General features: G+C 39.5%; 1 protein-coding gene and 1 long non-coding RNA gene across 2 annotated transcripts in view; one reads left to right on the forward strand and one right to left on the reverse strand.

Annotated features, from left to right (window-relative positions):
* Nucleotides 1–22,292, forward strand: part of LOC125804550 (uncharacterized) — a 202,677-nt gene that overhangs the window by 164,879 nt on the left and 15,506 nt on the right. The gene's annotated exons all lie outside the window — the stretch shown is intronic.
* The window catches only part of scg3 (secretogranin III), a 59,848-nt gene continuing 43,129 nt past the window's right edge, over nt 5,574–22,292 (reverse strand). Inside the window, exon 12 of the mRNA XM_022686986.2 lies at nt 5,574–6,464. Coding sequence (XP_022542707.2) covers nt 6,346–6,464 — 119 coding nt within the window. The 3' untranslated portion in view covers nt 5,574–6,345. The remainder of the gene's footprint in view (nt 6,465–22,292) is intronic.

Below are 22,292 nucleotides of genomic sequence, written 5' to 3' on the forward strand. Positions count from 1 at the left end.
TGAACGAGCAAATATGTAAAAAAAAAAAAAAACTCTGATCGAGCCAAAGACATGTTGCTTTGGTCATCTAAAATGGAATATATTTTTCTCTGTAGCTCGCAATGACCACTGGGATACACATTCACAAGACAGATCTTAGAGCATGACTTTTTTCCACATACCTTGGTGCAACTTGATGTGATAGCTGGCTGTCCTGTGTCATCGCTCTCCCCATCTTTCTTTGGTGAAGGAGAGGAACCTGGACGACAACACTACGTTCTCTCTTATATTTGCTTCCTTGAGATAATCACTTATCTTGAAGATGTAGAGGAAGCTTCTCAACAATAGGTTGCCATATATTTTGTTCAGTGTCTCCCAAATTGCCTTGACCAAGCGAGGGCTGTCTTACATTAACTGATATTAACCTGAATGCTTGTTTGCTCCTTACCCAGCCATTTAATAAGCAGATCCATTTCTTCACTTGCTGATAGCTCGAGATTCTCAATTGTGTTGATGAAGGTCTCCCTCCATGCTTGGTAATGTTCAGGCAAGTCGTCAAACGTTTCAGTCCAGAGGAAACCAGCTGGTTCTTTGCAAGGAATTTGGCATGATCAGCTGTTGTAGCATTATGATTTCCATTAGCTGAGAATGATGGGTTGTTGGGTTGAGCACTGTACTGCTGGTCATTACTTATCTGCGGTGGCAAATCTCTGTATAACTGTTTCGTATCTCTTTGTTGGTAGATCGGTCTACTGGTAAGTGTAGCGCTGAGTGGGCTCCACTCTGACCAGTGTAATCTTGGTTGACTCTGATTACTGGAGATAAAGGATAACAGACCACCCTCTCCCTTACAGGTGTCTGGGTGCACAGTTGAGGTGTGAGCACTGGCGGAGGCAGGTAGAAAACATCCTTCTCCTCTTAAAGTTCTTGTGAAAAGTGATTCAGGGCATGGTGGGTAACGTAGTCCTCTGTTCTTTTTTGCACACTCTCTTGAAGGTCTAGAATCTCAGCTTCTTTGATGTGACAAGTGCCATCCATATCTGCTGCTGCTGCGGACTCCACTACTGCAGCTTCTACATGAGCAGTTTCAGCTTCCTGTCGAAGATTTATAACGTCAATCTTGGCTTCTGGCTTGGCTTTCTCAATCTTAAGTTTGCTTTCCTTTTCTGTGAAGGCCAGCCTGGTTAAGGCTGCCTCTGCTTTGGCACGAGCTCTTGCTGCTTCTAAGCTGACTCAAGAGCTTGTTGAGGGGCATGATGAGTATGATTTCCTGGGGCAAATGTCAGAGAGGAGTGAACCTGTTTCAACACCATCTTGTAATCCTTTCTTTATGTCTTGAGGTGGAGCACCTTCTGATCCATCTATGGCCTCCATAGCAATAAATGGTGGTGCAGGTGGTCTGTTCCACAAGTGTCTCAACCCTCCTGTTATGTTACGGGTCAAATGTTACGGTTTAAAAGTTTGAAGATCTAGGAAAAATAGTTAAAAGTATTTTTTCAGTATGAAACTTGCCTTAATTAGTGTAATCAACATATAACCCCCCGGAATAAACACAAACAAACAAAATTTAAATTATGTTTTAATGTTATGTAAAGATATTATGTCTACTATGTTGGTCTTTCAAAAGTAGTAAAGTAGTAAAACATTAAAAAAAAGTTCAAACATATATTCACATTGCTTGTTTTTATTTTTTTTTTATAATAATTATTTTGGATATTAAGTGGATAATTGAACGTGCACCGGATCAAATTGACCTGGGAACACCACTGCTTTTCCTGACTAATGAACATAACAGGAGGGTTAAACTCCACGGCAAGTGTTCATCTTTTTCCTATGCTGTCCTCACTAAAAGTTGTTGCAGGCAACGTATTTTCAGCTAAACAGCCAGTACAAAATATTTCTAGTCTTGTATCCTTCAAGGAACAGACACACTGTTGTCATTGGCAGGATTTAATATAGAAAAAAATGTAATATTCTTGTAAAACTGCGCAAAGGAACACAAAATACAGGCCAATAAGTACTACAGTAACCCTGTAAAATATAATTAGCACAGTTACATGAATTTGACAATGAAATGCCCAATACCAGAAACAAAGCACTCTAATTCATAAAATACTAACTAAAACGCATAAATATAACTTTTAACAGTGCAAAAACTTACAGATAAAGCTGTATTTGTAAAATTTAAGCAAGGATGGGGATCATTGCGCTGCAGAAGCTCATTCCATGAGGCACAAGGAAAAACAGGACTTTCTGAGATTGCTTCCTGCTAGGCCATCTATACCTATTCACCACTAGGTGGAGCTAGCAAATGTAAAGAAGCAGTAAACTAAACCCAATACAATGTCATGAAACCCATTAAACCCATTTTTTTCCTTTAAAAAATATTCAGAGTGGGAAAATGCATAAGCATGGTAAATTGGACCAAGTTTTGCTCAGATATACAACAAAATGTACTTTTCATTTTCATACGTAAGGACACGTCATGTCTTTTTGCTGTAAATTTTGACTCATTTGGAGCGATTTTGGAAGCAGCAGGGAGAGGTAAGCGCTGGGTGTGTGTGACTGTTGACCTCTAGTAACCCAGGGGGATTACACAAGCTGCTGTAAAACTGTATAAAACAGTGTAACTCACACTCTTTCGGCTCTAAGTCAGGAACCATATAGTGAAATGGTTTGCAGTTTCGTAATCCTGACGGTTTAAATTATGTATAACATGTACACATTGGATCAAATATGGACGTACGAAAAAGCTAATATGCAAATTATGAATCATCCATCCATCCATCGCCCACCACTTATCCGAAGCCGGGTCGCGGGGGTAGCAGTTCTAGCAAGGAGCCCCAAACTTCCCAGGACGGAATACGCATTGTTCCTCTTCAATCAAAGGTTCGACAATAGGCCGAATCCTCCTTTCCAGCACCTTGGAGTAGACTTTCCCGGGAGGCTGAGCAGCATGATGCCTTTGTAATTGGCACACACCTTTAACACTCGGGGCCTTCAGCATTTTTGCGAGGTATGTCATTGATATGGGGCTTTGCCACCATGGAGTTGTTTGACTACCTTGGTGACCTCGCCCAGGGAAATAAAAAAATATTCTCCATCATCCTCTGGCCCTGTCTCCATCACAGTGGGTGTGTGGGGTTCAGGAGATCCTCAAAGTGCTCTTTTTCAAACGTCCGACTTCCTTCTCAGTTGAGGTCAGCAGTGTCCCACCCTTGCTATATACAGCCTGGATGGTTCCCCACTTACCCCTTCTGAGGTGCCGGATAGTTTTCCGGAAGCGCCTTGGTGCTGCCCGAAAGTCCTCCTTCAAAGCCTCGCCGAACTCCTCCCACACCCGCTGTTTTGCCTGTGCCACTGCTGCAGATGTCGCCCCTCGGGCCTGCCGGTACCCCACAACTGCCTCCGGAGTCCCGTGGGACAGCATGTCCCGAAAGGCCTCCTTCTTCAGCAGGACGGCTTCCCTGACCACCGGCGTCCACCACAGTGTTCAAGGGTTAACACCCCTTGTGGCACCCAAGCCTCTAACCCTGCATTCACACTGGAAAGCGACAAAGCGACAGGCGACCATTCATTTCCTATGGCAGGGCGCGATTTGTCGCCGCGACACGCGAGAGGCGACAAGCGACAGAGCGACAAGCGACACGGAGATGAATTTTTCTCAACTTTATGCAAATGAGTTATGACGCGGTGAAGCGACATTCTAACCCGATTGGCTCCTAGCTTTTCTTTGGACCAATCACAAACAAGGCGGTTCGACGTCCTCAAGCTCCTGCTCTCTGAATTTCTAGTTTCTTTCCCGGTTCTTTCTGTTGAACGGGGTGGACCCACATCAGTCTGTGGGAACGGCTGCGTTTCCAGCGCAGTTAAATCACAGAAACGCACAAGAGTCCAGCAAGTTTGGGAGTTATAGCTGGAGAATAAAGTGGCCAAGTGATTCCTTTTTTGTGCCTTTTTTCTTGTCGGAGGCTGGACCATGATAAACGCGGGCGTTGAGCTTGACACGCCCACAAGCGACAAACGCTGGGCGACACAAGCGACTCGTCGCGTTCCAGTGTGAACGCAGGGTAAGACCACAGCTCACAGCTGCAGCTTCGATGTCCCCAGTCTTCACAGGGATGTTTGAGAAGCTCCTTCGGAGGTGGGAGTTAAAGGTCTCTCGGACAGAGGTCTCCCTCAGACATTCCCAGTTTACCCCCACTGCTTGTTTGGGCTTGCCAGCTCTATTCATGGGTTTCCACTGCCAGATGGTGATCAGTTAACAGCTCTGCTCCTCTCTTTACCTGAGTGTCCAAAACCTATGGCCTTAGATCACATACGGTACGATCACAAAATCGATCATTTACCTTCGACCTAGGCTGCTCTGGTACCATGTACACCTATGAGCCTCCTTACGTTCGAACATGGTGTTCATTATGGACAAGCCATGACTAGCACAGAAGTCCAACAACAGAACACCACTCGGGTTCAGATCGTGGAGGCCGTTCCTCGCAATCACACCACTGCAGGTATCTCTATCATTGCCCACGTGTGCATTGAAATCCCCCAGTAGAACTACGGGTTCCCCTCCTGGAGATCCATGGTCCAGACGTGGGCTTCTGGCTTTCCTCTGGGCAGGGTCCCCCTCCTCCTCTTTTCGTTTTTCATGGGGTTTTATTATGAATGATAAATTTTATTTTAATTATATTTTTAATACAAAAAGGCATATTTCGCCATAAATGTTTTATTATATAAAAGGAAATACAGCTAAATAGGCTAGACAACTAAACAAAAAAGATATTCTAAGTCTTAATATATGGCATATTGGATATATATATTGAGCCTATAATTATTTATACAGCCAGATATTAATTATGACATGACGCGTTGTCTACTCTCAATGCACCCTTAGCCAGCTTGGAAACTAGAATGGTTCTTTAAGGATAAGCCAAACTCACATGTAGCTAAAGGTGGGTAATCCAGGTCCAGAAATTAAAAATCCATCCCAAGAATTAGGGATTAGGTTAAATTAGCTTCAGAGCCAGCCAGACAATTGGAGCGGATTTTTACTTTTTGAACCTTGTTGACAATATCTTGTCAACAATTGACTGTAGGAAACATTCCATTTACCTCAATATGCTTTTTCAAATTAGATGGTGAACGCCATTAGCTTGTGGTGCTTGGGTGGCGCAAAGCTTATTAAGAGTTGGTTTTGCATCCAGCCATTCCGAAGTAAAATTACAAAGTATTTTTACTTGTTTACTTGACAACTCTGCTTGTGAGTGTTGTTGACACTGGAAATATGACATAGACGGCATTATCACCCACATTGGACAGCACAGTGTTCAACAATGAACATGACCAGCTGCATCTCGCTAGAAATGTCCTTGTGAACAGACAAGTGACTCTGACAAGAATCACATTCATATTTAATGCAGAAGGCCTCGCAAGCATCCAAAACACCACATTTGCCAATTGGCAAATTCCATGGGACAAAAGTAAAAAACTGAAAGCATACTTGCTTAATTTTAGTTTAAAAGAAATATACTAATAGTACACCTGAATAAACTTCTGTTTTGTAAGGGTCTAGAAACACACTCCCACACCGACCACACAGTTAAAGAAAGGCAATGTTTAATCGCTTTTTGGAAAAGTCGCAATATTTACATTTAAAAATACTTGATTGAGTTTGACTATGACTGAGCACAGGTTAGATAATCTGCAAACGAAGGGACAGAACCAAAACATGAAAGAAAGACAGAGATGGTGCCTCCTATGGGCCAGAAAAAAAACACAGCAACAGCTCACTGACAGGACAAAAAGTAAGAAGATTCACTGTTTCTGATTGCCTGAAAATCTCATAATACCAGCTTTAATTTGTAGCATTTACTGAAATCATATAAATCAAGATAAAATGCAAGGACAGAGTACATACAGTGATTATGCTGCCATACACACAAATACACACACACAATGTGGATGCAAAATTGGAAAACAATGCAAAATCTACAGTGTGTCCTCTAAAGTCAATCTGCAAACCTAAAGTCTGGTCTAATTCACTGCATTTAAAACCTGTAGGTACTAAAACTCTCTTCATGTATTAGAGGATTCCGATATGAATATTTTACATTTTAGATTATTGTATCTTACGCGTATCTCCTAATAGCAGGCCTAATAATCTATTGCTAATAGACTTTCTTTTATATCTGACAGTGTGTATTGCCTTTTGCAACATATATCTTCAGTAATACCCTCGCTTATTGCAGCATTTAGTCCATTCGGGGTACTATATCTTACTGTGGGAGTTAATTAATACATTACTGTGTTTCTGAGTACATACTCAGACTGAAGTACTAATATAAATGGATTACTATCATAGTTAGTCTACAGGCTTCCATAGATCCTCTTGATGACCTCCCCTTCATCCTTCTCCAGAATTCCCTTACTGATGTAGGCGTCCACCTGCTGGTCCATGAAGTCTCTCAGCTTGGAAAGGTCATAATCTGAGAAAAAAAAGAGAGAAAGAGAGAGAGAGGTTACTATCAGTGAGTTTCAGCTCTAAAGTATAGTGTTGCTCTCAGGCAACAAGCCAAATGTGTGTGTTTTACCTTTCCATACAATACTATACCTTATTAATGGATTAATTAATTTATTTAGTTAGTTAGTTACTTATCTTTATTATAAAGTTACAAAGGCATATCTACATCCAATACAATGAGCCGTACAAAGAGTGGGTCATAAATAAAAATATGTATATGTGCAAGAATATATAAAGAAATATATTTGGCTGTTTATATTCTTATTATATTTTTACTTGCTTCTTGTAAACTTTCTCGAAAACAGTGTTTTTTTTTTATTCGTTGCAAGTATTATAATTATCATCATAGTTTTCGTCAACTAACCTTTTTTTTAAGACGAAAACGAGACGATAACTAAATAAAAGCAGCATAAAATAAAAACGATGACCAAAATAACTGACATTTTCGTCAACGACTAAAAACGAGACGAAAATGTTTAGCAGAGATGACATTCAATCAGAACTGATTTAGTTTTGTGAAAGATAGGGACCAGTTAGAAAGATATCCAATCACTACTACTTTAGCGAAGGTGGAGAGGCGGGACAAGCGGGGGAGTCAACCAATGAGTACCGGTCTCTATTGCAGCAGCGTGGCTGTGGCCAAATACAAAACCTCGCCTGTGAACTGTTGTTACTTATGGGGCTCGACTCAAAGTTAACTCGACAGTGTCAGCAGCAGGGAGAATGAGGAGAGACCATATATTTCTCCTTTGATGTCGCAAAAAAATAAAAAATAGACAATGGGTAAACCGTGTGGAGCGACTCCATCTCCGGTAAAAACACCACTAATCTAATCTAACATTAATACTAATGTTATTTCATGAGCTGATGATGGTGTGTTGAACTCGATTGTGCACCAAAAGACTCCACTGCTGTTCTGTAAAATTAATGTTACTGATACAGAACTTAAGATAAGATCATCTGTTTAGTCCCACAGTGGACAACAATGATCATGGCCAGCTGCATCTGGCTAATAATAACAAAATTCACGGCAGATTACTGGAAACTTGTTGTTTACTCCACATTTTTAAGTTAAGACAGTTGGATTGAACCTGTAAGTTGACTGAGCCACAGAACGATACTGTAGCTATTTTTTGTGCCCCAAAAAAACCCAACAGGAAATTCAGGTGAAATTTGCTTCCTGTCTTTTAAAGCATTGACCTCTTTACTGGTAAAATGTTCCAACCAACCACCCACAACATCACATTCTACACCCCCCATAATCCCCTGCTCTGATTTGGATCTGGTTAAAGAAACTAAAACCACAAAGCTTTTTCAGAATCATACTGAGAACAATTCACAACCATACGATTTATAATCAGGTCACTGAGCAAACAAGTGCCCACAACAAGTGCATAACAGTTCCATTTAAATTTGTGATGCATTTGTGACCTGCTGAATGTCACTGTGTGTGTGTGTGTGTGTGTTGTATGTGTTTTTGTGTGTGTGTGTGTGTGTGTGTGTGTGTGTTGTATGTGTTTTTGTGTGTGTGTGTGTGTGTGTGTGTGTGTGTGTGAGTAAGACTCCACAGTGTGGCACTGGAGGTCCTAAAAGTTCATGCCTGCTAAGAGGCCGGACTCTGGCACTGTGACACTGTACACACATATTTTCAGCTCACCCAGCCAAATCTCTCTCACGCTCCTCTTTTTTCTCTCACTGTCTCTCTCCCTCTATTTATTACAGTGATTGCAGTTTGCAATTGTCAAGATATCAACTCTAAAATGTGCTTTATTATTAGGAAATGTGGGCTTGTTTACGGCTTTTTGATCGAACGTACGGTTTCCGTAAAAACAGCGTTTATGTCTTTTTTTTTTTTTTTTGCCCATTAGGAATAATGGGGAGAAATTTTCATGCCCATGTACATCACAATTTTCAAGCTACAAGCACCAAATTTGCAATGCATATATAACTTATTGTGTTCTTTTTAAGAATATGTTGTATGAACAAAAAATATAAATATACAAATTTCACCAGTAGGAATGATCAGGGGTCCAACATTCCGTCTCACACGCCAGCTGAATCTGTGCACGGAACGCCTCCTCTCCCTCGCTCTTCAGAACTGTGTGTTTACGGAGGAGATGCTGGATAAACCAGCTAATGCTCAAAAGTTTGGACACCCCGGCACCCCAGCCAGCACTCCAGTACGGTGTGTCTATGAAGGAGCTACTGGATGAAGCAGCTTTTGGTCGAAAGTTGTGACACCCATACGGTGTATGTACGTCCATACACTCTAAAAAACAGAGGTACGATATGAGTACTTTTTTGTACTCGAAGGTACACTCTTTATAATTGTACCCTCAAAGGTACAATATTGGTCTTTACGGGGTCAGATTTGTTCCCTCTGAAGTACAAAGTCATTTCTAACAGCAATAAGTACAAATTTGTACCATTTAACCAGCCAAAGGGTACATTCAGTATTCTGCATCACTGTACTAATGAACAGTATATATTTAAATTGCACATTTTTTATTTGAAAGCCAGACAATTTTGTATCATCAAGTTTTTGAGCCATATTCAGTTGATGATAATGTTTATAATCTTTATGATCTTTACTGCCACAAAAACCATGGGTACAAAAAAGGACTTTCACTGAAAGGTACTTTTTTGTGCCTCAATATAAGGTACAGCCCCAGCGACAAGCTTTGTACTCTTTTAAGTACAAATCTGTACTTATATTTCTTAGAGTGTAGTCGTGTTGCAAACACATTACAATTTGATTTATGCAAATAAATCACTTAGCAACCACCTAGCAACACCATAGCAACCTAGCGTCACAGCATAGCATATTACAGCTATAGGATAAAGGAGCATTATGTTTATAGGTTTGAACACCCTGCGCATTCAGAGCAACCTAAAGTCAATAGCCGCGTTTGAAAGGTTGACACCCCACACGTCAGCCAGATCTCCAGGACTGTGTGTGTATGGAGCAGCTACTGGATAAACTAGCTATTGGTCAAAAGTTTGGACACCCCACACATCCAGAGCAACCTAACATCCATATCTGCACCATGTGTTCGCAACCACCAAGGATACCATAGCAACACCTTAGCAACCACTTAGCAACACCTTAGCAACCACCATGGACATGATAGCAACACCATAGCAACCAGTAACAAGTCAGCACTGCAATCAACGCCATTTTTCCCCTTTCTTTTTGCTATTTAAGCTCTTCAGGTCCAGTCGATGACCCAAAGTACAAAATATTGCAGTAAACTGCCAGAGCCTTTAATGAAAACAAATCAAGTAAAAAAAAATCTGATAAATTATATATTGTTAAGATTAATCACCTTTAGTTTAACGTAACATGATTGGACTACGCCTTAGTTTCAGCAGTGAAGGGAAGTATTAGAGGTTAGACAAGTGAAGTGATAAGCAGTAATAAAGTCTTATCAGTTTTTTATTATAGTAAAGAAAAAATAAAAGAAAAAATAAGCTTGTCTGGGTCATACAGCACTGCTACTGTACTACTAAACAGTAAGGGTTTTCTAAAACATTTGACCGACAGTGTGTGTGTATATATATAAATATATATATATATATATATATATATATATATATATATATATATATCTTTGCGTTTCTTTTCTCTCTCTCTCATACACACCAAACACACAGAAGTTTAGGGCATGCACAGATACACAGAAATGGAGCCATGATTTCACCCACACACTGCTGTGCATACTGCCCACACACACACACACACACACACACGCACGTATCCTGCTTTCACTAGCCAAAACATTTTCCTCCATCTGTCTCTATGGCGGTAGTACGTGGGCAGTAGCTGTGTGTGTGTGTGTGTGTGTGTGTGTGTGTGTGTGTGTGTGTGTGTGTGTGCGTGTGTGTTAATGTAACACTTCTTAAGAACAGGGTGTGATTGTTCTGATCTAGACTCTGAAGGAGACATGACTATTAATTGTATTCCTCTAAGACACTGATTACATCATCTATAAACTGCTTTGTCTGCTGAACACTAACAGTAGCTTTACCCTGTCTTATCTATTTTACTGTGGGTCCTGTTTTCTGGAATGATGGATCTCCATCTGATACTTTCAGGGTGAGTTTGGAACTAGGTGGGATAGTGATCATTCAACATTTTGAATCCTCAATTAAGTAAATGCAATCAAATCCTCACAGCATTGCTCCATTATATAATAAAGAGCTACTATTCTAGTGTTTAATATCCTTGATTTTAGATTAAACAATTAATGAGCAGGTGTCTCAATGCTTTTGTATTATATATAGTGTAGAAATGCCACCAGAACAGACCTATTCAGGGTATTACACCTAAGGTATATGTAGTCTGGTGGCAATAAAAGCCCTCTTTTTCTTTATTAAATAGAGTTTTGGTTTGTTTTGTTTATTAAATATGTACATTAATTTTTTTTATTTTGTACATTAATTGTCATTTTGTGAGCAGCAGTTCTCTTGGGAAGAGCAGAGATTGACTGGAAAAAGTTAGTCTGGTGGTATTTAAATCATCTTTAATTTATTTGCTCTAATATAGGTATAAAACGGTTCATCAAAGTGTACATAAACAGAGGATGACCGTATTTTGTGTGAACTGATCATTATTTCCGAAGATGTATTTAGATTTACTGTGAGGCCATGCAGGCTGCATTCAGCCACAGAACCTCTTGAGGCAGATACAGTGTGTTCGTTTCAAAAAGAATATAGAGTGTAACTCATATAGAGTGTAATTCATGTGTATCTGTGTTTTATTTTATTTTATTATATTTTATTTCATTATATTTTATTTCAAAGATGACCTGTAAGCAGGTGGTTGAGGGCTAAAGAGGCCTGGGGTGTTTGGGGAGTCTATAAGGGATCTGAGATGTGAGTTTTGTATTTTATTTCACAAAATTTGTATACTAAGTTGGATGTAACGGCTGTGTATTTATTTATACATTTCCTGAATTCTATTTCTTTCTCTGTATTTTACTGTTGTTCACCCAGTGCTGTATATTTTTGATGTAAAGTTTTATTTCTTTTTATTTCTTTATATTTTACTCTGCTCAGCTCTAAAGAAAAACTAGAAAGGGCAAGTTTCTCATTACAACCTGAAAGTAAGTTGCAAATAAAAGAACCCCAACGTTTTACATTGTATCCTGGATGTTCTCTTTCTCCACGGGCAGTGTTGGGAGTAACGGCGTTAAAACTAACGGCGTTACTAACGGCGTTACTTTTTTCAGTAACGAGTAATCTAACTAATTACTCTGACTGTAGCTATAACGCCGTTACCCCGTTGTGTTTAGCTGTTCTTAAAAATCATTTAAATTAAATAATAGTTCTGTGCTTTTATGTTACAGTGTTAATTAACATAATTCTGATCATATTTCGCTGATTCAATCAGCCCGAAAACAGACAGTTTATGGGGCGGATCGGGTCGGGCTCATAATGACAGTTTATGGTTCGGGTTTGGTAGGGCTTGGGCAGAACGTGCACGGGCTCGGACTGGGTCGGGTCGGTTTTTTGGGCCCGATCTAAGCTCTATTCTCTTTTGGTGAAGCTGTTATATTAATACCATTTTAACGGGCATTAAATTGTTGTTTTTGTCCATTATTTTGTTTTATATATATACATATTTCTTTTGAGTGTGGCTTGGTTTGTTTAATTTCATCCCCAGACGCGTTTTTCCACTTTTTTCAGTATTACAAGTTTTAGTAATTTTCTTTGGTTGTGTGCAGAATTTCGTTTTATTTTTTTGAAATTCTTTAGATTATATTTTTTGTCAACATTTTGGGTTTATTTTCGTTTGTTATTTTTCTAATAATAATAGTAAATGCATAATTGATTTCCTTTTTTTGACGGGCGAATAATAAAAAGTAACGCGATAGTTACTTTTACTGGTAACTAATTACTTTTATAGTGGGGTAACTCCGTTAGTAACTCAGTTACTTTTTTGGAGAAGTAACGAGTAACTATAACTAATTACTTTTTCAAAGTAACGTGCCCAACACTGTCCACGGGCTACATATAATTAACCTTAGGTTTACCTACCATGTGTTTTTAAAAGGTAGGAGGAAAAACATTTAGAAACTGGGAGAATCCACCATCTCTATGAGGGAACACACACACAACACCATGTCTCTACCATCCCAGCCAACAGAAAACGTATGTTCTGATGTTCCAGGAATGTTCTGAAAATATGTGATAATGATAATAATGGTTTGCATCATAATTTGAGAACATTTATGAGAACATTTCTCACATAATGCTTACAGTCAATAAATAATAACATTAGGGAGAACGAAACATTAAACTTTGACACAAGTGAAGTTGCAGCAACTTAGTTACCATGAATTAAATTTAAATTAATAAACAAAAAAAGTTCAAAGAAAGTCAAGAAGACTTGAGGGACTGAATGTTCTAAGAACATTAACTGTAACGTATAAAAAAAGGTTCAACTAACTAATTTAGTTGGTTTACTCTGGTTCTCCATTTTTTCTCAGAAAAAAACCCACATGATGGGTGAATTGGTTTAGCTGGTGTCTCTAGTTGCGAAGGTTTAAATAAAGGTTGTCTGGTACCCTGTGATAGACTGGCACACTGTTCCGGGGGTGATTGATTCCAGGTAGGGCTTGGGCCCACCATGGTCCAGATCAAGGATAAATAGACTATACAATGAATAGGGTTAAGCAAAACTGACACTATGTGCAACTACAGAAGATAGGATAACTCTGCCAACAAACATTGGACTTGTCAATGACTGTCCGATGTTTGATCGTTAAAGGTTTCAATGGACCAATGACTGAAGAAAAAATGGACCCTGTGGTTTCATTTCTTTCCATTCTGTTGAAATGAAGCCAGAATTGGCCACCATGTAATCAAATTTGCAACCAGAGTCTGCAATAGAGTAGAGACCAGAGGAAGAGCCACACTCTTCTACTTGTTTGGTAGATCTGCTTCTTTCTCCCAGACCAAACATGTCTTGCACTTCTTTCATTGAGCTTACAATGCAATGAAGGTGCACTTAAAAGCCTGTCATTTCTCCAAAAACCATCAGTGCGCCTCGTGTATGAATTTTCAAGTCAGGTTGTAAGGAGCAGTAAAGCCACTACGCTGAAGTGCAGCGTTATTGTTTAGTTCTATGTTTTAGTTCTTCAGCGCTTACACTCAAGACTGGAGCAGTATTAGCATTAGCTGCTAACTGCGCAAAGCGCAAGCTCATTTGCCGTTCAGAAGAGAGTATATCTGACTGTAGCTAGCTGTGAACCACGGCTAGCACTGCTGGAGCAACGTTAGCATTACCCACTGACCACGCTAAGCTAGGTGAGAATGTCGGACTGTAGCCCTCCCGTTTACAGTGTTAAAACAAGCCACATGGGATGAACCGCTAGCTAATATCGCCCTGGGTTACCCCAACACCCAAGAGTTCCTCAGTGTAGTGTGGAAATCTGGAAATCTAATCTTACTGTAGATAAGTAGAAGAGCTTTACTCACCCAAGAGAGAAATCTGTGTAGATTAACATCCAGCGCTCATTTGACTCTAAAAAAAAATGCACCTTGTAATCCGGTGCACCTGGTGTATGAAAATACACCAGAAAATAGACGTTTATTGATAGTGTGCCTTATAATTCGGTACGCCTTATAGTGTGAAAACTCTGCTACTCCATGTAATGAACAGAAAAGATGCAATACATCTTTGCAAATGGCCTGTCTCTTCCAGCCAAGTCCATCAACCACTTAATTACTTCAAGTGTAACTGCTTTTTTATGATACAGCAGAATAACATCTTTTTAATGGTACATAATTGAGGGAAAACTAACTTTTGATATTAGACACTGGAGATGAAAAGTAAGTTCAGAGTAGAAAAATATGATTAAAAAAATTGGCTGTTTTGTCACTGAGACATATGCAGATTGGTGGAGCTACACATCATACTGCAACCAGCCAAGCTCTAGATCCTTTGAATAGCAATGCACTTCCTATGCTTTTCTACAGTCACTGGTTCTGTCGATCAGCTCTTTTCCGGCAGACAGAGTGTGGTGACTCAGCGGCGCTCAGAATGACAATACGCACTCACTCACAGGAGAAAAGCACTCAGGACCGATGCCAAATGCAGGAGTGTGTGTATTACTTCCTATTTCTCCTTAGTCATTTGTCTGGTCTGTTACTCTCTGTTTCTCCTCTCACTCTTTCTCTCTCTCTCTCTCTCTCTCTCTCACACACATTTACTCTTGCGTGTGAATCTCTGACCTTACAGCTAGTTGATTCGTTATAATTCTTTTGGAAACAATTTGTTTATATTGTAATTATTTCAGGCTAACCGTGGGAGTCATTACTGTACTCCAATTCCCTGGGTTAAGTGTTTCGAGCACTGCAAAGTTCCACCTGTACATGGTGTACATACACTAAAATATTTGGTGTACGTACAGTTCTATTCTTGTGAAACTCACAACAGAAAATGTTCAGCATGTACGTGGTAGCTGGCTAAATGCCTGATCAGAGATGGGGACTGAAGTTTTGTGACTCATCATGTTTTCTGTTTTGGTGTACTAACAATCAGGAAACTTTGAAACGTCTGACGAGCTTCCTTCCTTTTTATCATGGTAACCACAGCAACCATATTATGTGGGTGCCGCCTCATGCTCAAGTACCTTAGATAACAATAGCACTATGATGACCAGTGCACCTTAAGCTGCAGCTATATCCTCTGCAATTATATTTAGTTATAAGATCTTTAAACAAAGGCGACACCAACAAAAGAAGTCTGCAATTTAAAAAATAAGAACGCTGATCAACGACATCAAATTTAATCAGGCCCCTGAACCCTCATCCGGAGAGGTCAGTCACATTAGTGAATATGGAAGGCTGGCAAACATGTTAAGCTCAGCATCAGCTTGGTAACATTAAAATAGCTTGCTACAGGCTCTCTAACTGAATATTTGAAAAGATAAGTCAATTTGAAAAAAACATGATGTGAAAAAACGTTGGTAACGTTAATCATATACGTTCCGCTGCCACCATCTACACCATATAACACTAGACAAATGATTAAAAAAATATGTAGTTGTACTGTTAGCTTACAGGCAGGTTACAGGTTTATCAGTTTTATCAGATGAACAGTCTGCCGCCTTTATATTCCAGTAGAAATCGCACTGCCCGCCAGTTGAAGATCAACTCCTTCACCTGGTAGTGAAAAATCCTGGCAATACATGGTCTTGGCATTGAAGCCATGGCTGATGTCAGCGATCTGTACACCCACCTTAACTGGCAACAACATGGAGTCAAATTCTGTGGGTTGCCTTTTCTCTTTGTTCTCCCAAATACTTATAACGTTTTGTCTTCTGGAGCAAATTTTCAGGTCTTTCTGTCTTTTATTGTAGTTTGAGCTCACTTATGTGTCTGTCTTGGTTGCCAACAGCTTGCTCAGCTTCCAATACACTAGTGTTCACCCATCTCTTAAAGATTAGAAAAAGAAATTTACATTAAAGCAAATTTTTGATCGATTGTCACTCAGTGGTGGTATGGCCACCATGATGTCCATAGACAATGGACAACTTCCATTTCCAGGTGAATTCACTCGTCGCTTCCATTATCTCTTTTATTCGTCTTTTCTTAGTACAGTTAGTTATGTATACACAAAGTAAATATTCGCGTCTCAGAGAAAACAAAATAGAAATTGGTAATGTGGCTACTCTCTCTACTTACCTCTATTGTAATTATTTAAAATTTTGAGCCAAATCAGAGAGAATGTTTTAAAGGGGCACTAAACCCCCTGATTTTTACTGAGTCCACCTCAGCTCAAGTTTGAAAAAGGCAAAAAAAATTGGGTGATGTATGGGTTTAGAGGCGGGGCAAGAGGGAGAGTGAGCTAATTGGCTGAACTGCATCAGCAGCAGTCTACCTCTGATAGTGGTGAGACGCAGATGGTTGGACACCACGGGGTGGTTGGTATTAGTGATTGACTGATCTGTATATTGTGATCAGTATGTCTTGTGTACCAAACTACATCATCCACACCTATAGTACAATTTAAACTGAAAGGGGGCTGCAGAGGTGTTAATTAAAAGTGTTTTTTAAAGGTTAGGATATGTTTATAAAAGTTACTTAAAAGGAACATGTTTATAGCACTGTGAGGATGTGACTCACAGGCCAAATCCCATTTTTAATTTGTAGCCCTACCCCTTGTTTTTTCAAGTGTCACACTTCCCCTTAGAACAAGGTTAAAATTGAAAGTTGTTGAAACCCTCCCTCTATAAAAAAACCCAGATATGTCAACTAATTAAATAAATAAATAAATAAAGAAAGAAAGACATGGCTGAGATATACTGCTTGACACCACTGGACTAAATTAAGAATTTTATAAGCAGTTCAAAAAGAGGTGGCGTTTGACTTCACATGTATCAGAGGAGGCACGTGCTAGTCTTCACTCTCCTTGTGTTGGGGGGCATCACTAGTCATAGGGGGGTCCTAATGAGGGGTTGCTGGTCCTTTGGTATTTATTTACTGCCATCAACTTTTAGACAATATTAGTGGTGATATGTTATGGAACCATTTTCTCAGTTTTCTTAGGTTTATATACTTTTTTCTTATATAATTATTCACTTTTCGTGTATATATAGATTTTAAATGTTGTTATACAGGGGTTGGACAATGAAACTGAAACACCTGGTTTTAGAGCACAATCATTTATTGTGGTGACGGACAGTTCTGGTGGAAACAGGAGAGTTGAGGTGCACATTGAATTCTGTCGTGATTTGATCAGCCGTGGTTTTATGTTTTTTGGATACAATCTGGGTTAGCACCCGAACATCCCTTTCAGACAGCTTCCTCTTACAGCGTCCACAGTTAATCCTGTTGGATGAGGTTGGTCCTTCTTGGTGGTATGTTGACATTACCCTGGATACCGTGGCTCTTGATGCAACACAAAGACTTGCTGTCTTGGTCACAGATGCTCCAGCAAGACGTGCACCAACAATTTGTCCTCTTTTGAACTCTGGTATGTCATCCATAATGTTGTGTGCATTGCAATATTTAGAGCAGAACTGTGCTCTTACCCTGCTAATTGAACCTACACACTCTGCTCTTACTGGTGCAATGTGCAATTAATGAAGATTGGCCACCAGGATGCTCCAATTTAGCCATGAAACCTCCCACACTAAAATGAAAGGTGTTTCAGTTTCATTGTCCAACCCCTGTATGTTGATATGTTCTTTTCTCTCCTCAGTGCTTCTGTAATGTTGGACCTTTCCCTGCTCTGGGTCTAATAAAGAATTATTTTATTTTCTCTAAAAACCTGCATATTTGCTCATAATGATTTGGTTAATCATTTTTTGGATTAGTTTAAATTATTTCCTTATCACACATGCATGCATCTCCCTTTGCCTGAATCACACTCTCACTCAAATTCTGCTGTCATTATTCTACCCTGCATCACACCTGTCAAGTCTCCCGTTTTGGCCGGGAAACTACCGGATTTTACTCCTCTTTCCCGCCGTCCTCCCGTTTTAGTATTTTCCCGTAAATTTCCCGTATTATATTAAAATAAAAAGATATAGAGACAGGGCACTGATCGCTCTGTGTCTCCTAACCAATCGTGGAGCCGGATCAAAGAGAAAGTCCCGCCTTTCAGGAGAAACAGCCAATCAGCTTGCAAAGGGGGGTCAGTGTGGGGAAGCCCCTCGTCGCTGTGAGTTCAGGCAGCTAGTTGGAGCAGCTGATGTTAAAACAGCGATTTTTCTAAAAGAAAGGTAACGGTAGGCTAATCATGTAAACTGTGATGAGATTTGTCTGATAGCTGCTTAAAAATACCTGTCTTAAAATGGAAGGGATACTGAACCTTCGTTGGGCTGGTGGGACGACTTTAAGCGGACAGAGGAAAATATCCCTTATTTTTAAATCTAAAAATTGACAGGTATGCCCTGCATTCAGAGCTGAGGCAGGTCTGCTGAGACGGACAGCAGGTGGCAGAATTGTATCAAGTTACAAACAAGATCCTTCACCTGAACACAAGAGGCTTAACCCAAGTTCATCAGGCGCGAGGGTAACTTAAATAGCAGCTGGATAATGAGGCGTAATTAAATCAGCACGCCTTTACACAAAGCTCTTTTAGCATGTAGCTAATGTGCACTTTTAAATGAAAGGCAGTGAAGAAGGTGGAAACCACCACCCCCACTCATTCCCCTTACTCTCCGCATTTGTTAAATCCCCAAATGTATTAAATTAGCTCTGATGTTGCTTGGTTAGCTTGGTTTCTGAAGAACACTTCTTTTAGACTAATGTAGCTAAAAACATGCACTCCAGTTAGCATGGTGCTAAATAAAGCTAATGTACAGTCCTAGGTACAAAAACTTAAACTTTCTGAGTTGATAACATTTAAAATTCACAGAGAAGATCACCACCCCAACATTTGATGCTTTAACTGTGTTTGATAAAACACAAAGTACAAATACTTACGTAAGTAGAAATATTGGTTATCTATACTTTACTGGAGTAATTATTTTACTTTTTACTGCTACTTCTTACATTTTCACACAATTATCATTTTAAAACTAGCCTCATTACTCCTATTTTACTTCATCTTGTTTTCATTCCGGCTTCTCATTCTTCAATAAAACCACCATCCAGATAAATCTCTCCATCCAGATAGAGTGTATCTGATTGTGATTGGATGTAGAGAAATATAAACATATTCCATTCCGACACACCAGACAAATGTTTACATTATACTAAAATGTTCTTCATACCCCTCTAGCTTACGCATGGCATTAGGAGTGGCGTGGTACCAATAGGCTAATGTATATCTGCTCCAAAGGGTTCTTTTCTTATGGAAATACTTCTCTACAGGGGACTCGGCAAGCTGTATGTGTGCCTTTGCACATCTCTGTTTGCAAATGAGGTGAGATAAAATAGCAGAAAGGCGGTTCACAAATATGAGCATCAACTGACTGACTTTGTTTCAACTTTAAACACTTTTGCGCTAAGCTGTGAGCATGATTAGTAGCATAAACAGTTAGCATTGTGCTAGTGAAGCAAGGCATCAGAAAGTCTGGTGGTCTCCCTGCTTACCAATCAAGACATGCTGTTATCTATAGACATGGTACAAATTATGTTAGCATAAAGGGCAGCCTCAGAGCCATGCGTTAGTCCATGTTTCTATATAACAGTGGCTTATACTGAGTCACAAACCACATAAACAAATCAATTAGAGGTTACTGAACAGATAAACAGATTTTTTTGGAGTAATTTAGGCAGTGGTTAGCTGCTAGCCATGCTAATCTGCATACATACGTTTCCATTTCTGGTTAGCTACATCAGTCTTGCAGCTCCAGTGGAAAACTTAAGAAGCTCCCAAATGTATCTTGGCTGACATCTTACAGTTGGGCTGGGGGTGAGGGGGTGGTGGGTTGGTGGGGTGGTGGAGTGGGCAGGGCTGAATACATTTGATTATTTGCCAGACTATCGCTTTAGTAATCTAATTATCCCTCTTTTTCACCTCATTGCTCTCCTTTCTTCTCCTTTCTGCCGCTTTTCGACGCTCTTTCCTACCTTGTGTCTTTCTGTCACACCCAAACGTTTCAGCCCCTAGATCAATCTTTGCATGGCATTTTTATCACACACACACACACACACACACACACACACAATCACACGCACAAACATATATCCCATACCTACTTTCGACATGGTTAAAAATTACAATAAAAATAATTAAAACTTCTTCTGTACAGACTCATTTCATTATGAAAATAACACACTATCTCTCTCTTTCTCTCTCTCTCTCTCTCTCTCTCTCTCTCACACACACACACACACACACACACACACACACACACACACACACAAACTGTCTGCAAACCTTGGCTAGTGCTGCTCATTTCTTATTGTCCATTGATCTTCAGTGACAGTAACCTTGCATTAGCATGCATGGATGTGTGTGTGTGTGTGTGTGTGTGTTTGTGTGTGTGAGTTAAAAGAAAGGAAAAGTCTTGTACAGAGATTGATCGAGAGGCTAAAAAAGTATCTGTGTGTGTGAGAAAGAATTCATTCCATTATACATTATCATTGTTATGCTCCTATACAAATTAATCATAATCAAAAAGGAGAGAGGGGAGAAAGAGAGAGAGAGAGATAAGAAAGAAACGAAATAAACAAAAACAAAGAATAAAGGAGGGAACAGAAAACAGAAGAGAGAGAGAGAGAATGACAAAAGAGAGAAAATAAAGAAAATATTCAAGATACAAGAAAGAAAAACAAGAGCAAACAAGATAAATGAGTGGGTGAGCAAGAGAAAGTGAAGGACAATTTTTAGAGAAATAAGAAAAACAAAAAAGAAACAAGAAAAAGAAGAGATGAGGAGAGATGAGGAGAGTAAGATAAATGGATAAAAAGTGAAACAAAGAAAGAAGAAAAAATAAGAATACAGAAGAAAAAAAGCACGAGCAAAAGAGGGAGAAAGACACAGAATAAGGGCATACGGAAGGAGAGGGAGAGAGAGAGAGAGAGAGATCGAGAGAGCAAGGCAAAAAAAACAAGCAAGAGAAAGAGAGGTAGATAGAGAGAGGGAGAGAGAAGTGAAGCAATGAAAGTGAATAAGACAAACACAGAAAAAGAAAAAAAAAAAGGAGGGAGAAAGAGACAAAAGTAATGCACAGAAAGAAGGGATAAGTAGAGAGAGAGGGGGTATAGAGAGAAAGAGAGAGAGGGAGATGCTGGGAAAGTCTTGTGTTCTTCTAAATATATCTAAGTATCTCTTTTTTGTTTGTTCTCAAAAAGCAGTGTGTGAAATAGCGAATCGTCTGGAAGACTCTGAATCAGAAGCTTCAGAGAATCAATAAAGGCGTTGTTCAGGATAATCAGCGTGAAGCTGTGCGGATCAGCGTACAGTAACACAGCAGGAAGGAGGAGGACAAAAAACCTGCTTTTGTTTTTAAAACAACGGGCTGAGTAATTACACCGAACTCATTAACCACGCGAATATGCATGAGCTGCTCTGCATAAAGCCTCCCGTCCTCTCCTCCGCCGGCCCTCGCTCATTTTAATTGCAGATTTAGAGGAACAAAAGAGGCTCTAATTGGTGTATTCTTCCTGTGCGTGTCCGCAGGTCAGTGCGTGACCCCGCTCTGGAGGAGTGCTCAGACGGGGCTGTTCACTGATGTAAGGAGTGAGTTACAGCACGACTCCTGTCGTGACCCAACCGTACAATAAAGCAGCACTACTCGGAATATTTTAAACAAAGAATCTTTCCACTGAGAAAAGATCAACGTAAAAAAAATGTTATTCTAATTTATTTTGCAACATTCCTTTTCGTCAATTCTTCATAAAGCTTTGACAGAATTTAAAGAAAAGCACAATACACATCTATAAAAAAGAAAAACAGAAAAAACAAGGTCTTTCCGTGACAGGGATTATATATTTGAGACATCGTGGCGTCTTTGCTTTACTCTTTTTCTGATTAATCATTAACCTTCAGGAAATAACCTTCTACCCTTTTTTCAGCTTTATTTGTGTTGCATTTACGATGGTTCGTTGTACCAGCTGTATATATATATAAATATTTAATTAAATGAAATGACGGAAAACAACATTGTTTGCACTAGTGCAGAACATTACATTATTATGTGTACAGTCCGACAATTTAGATAATGTGGATAAGCACAAGCTTTGTGAAGGTCCTCAAATCACAGCTACTGAAACATAATTTAGATAAGAACTTCATAAAATGTATCTTTGCTAAACATATATATATATATATGTTTAGCAAAGATACATTTTATGAAGTTCTTATCTAAATTATGTTTCAGTAGCT

Source organism: Astyanax mexicanus, chromosome 9, assembly GCF_023375975.1.
Source record: "Astyanax mexicanus isolate ESR-SI-001 chromosome 9, AstMex3_surface, whole genome shotgun sequence".
In the NCBI taxonomy this organism is placed as follows: Eukaryota; Metazoa; Chordata; class Actinopteri; order Characiformes; family Acestrorhamphidae; genus Astyanax; species Astyanax mexicanus.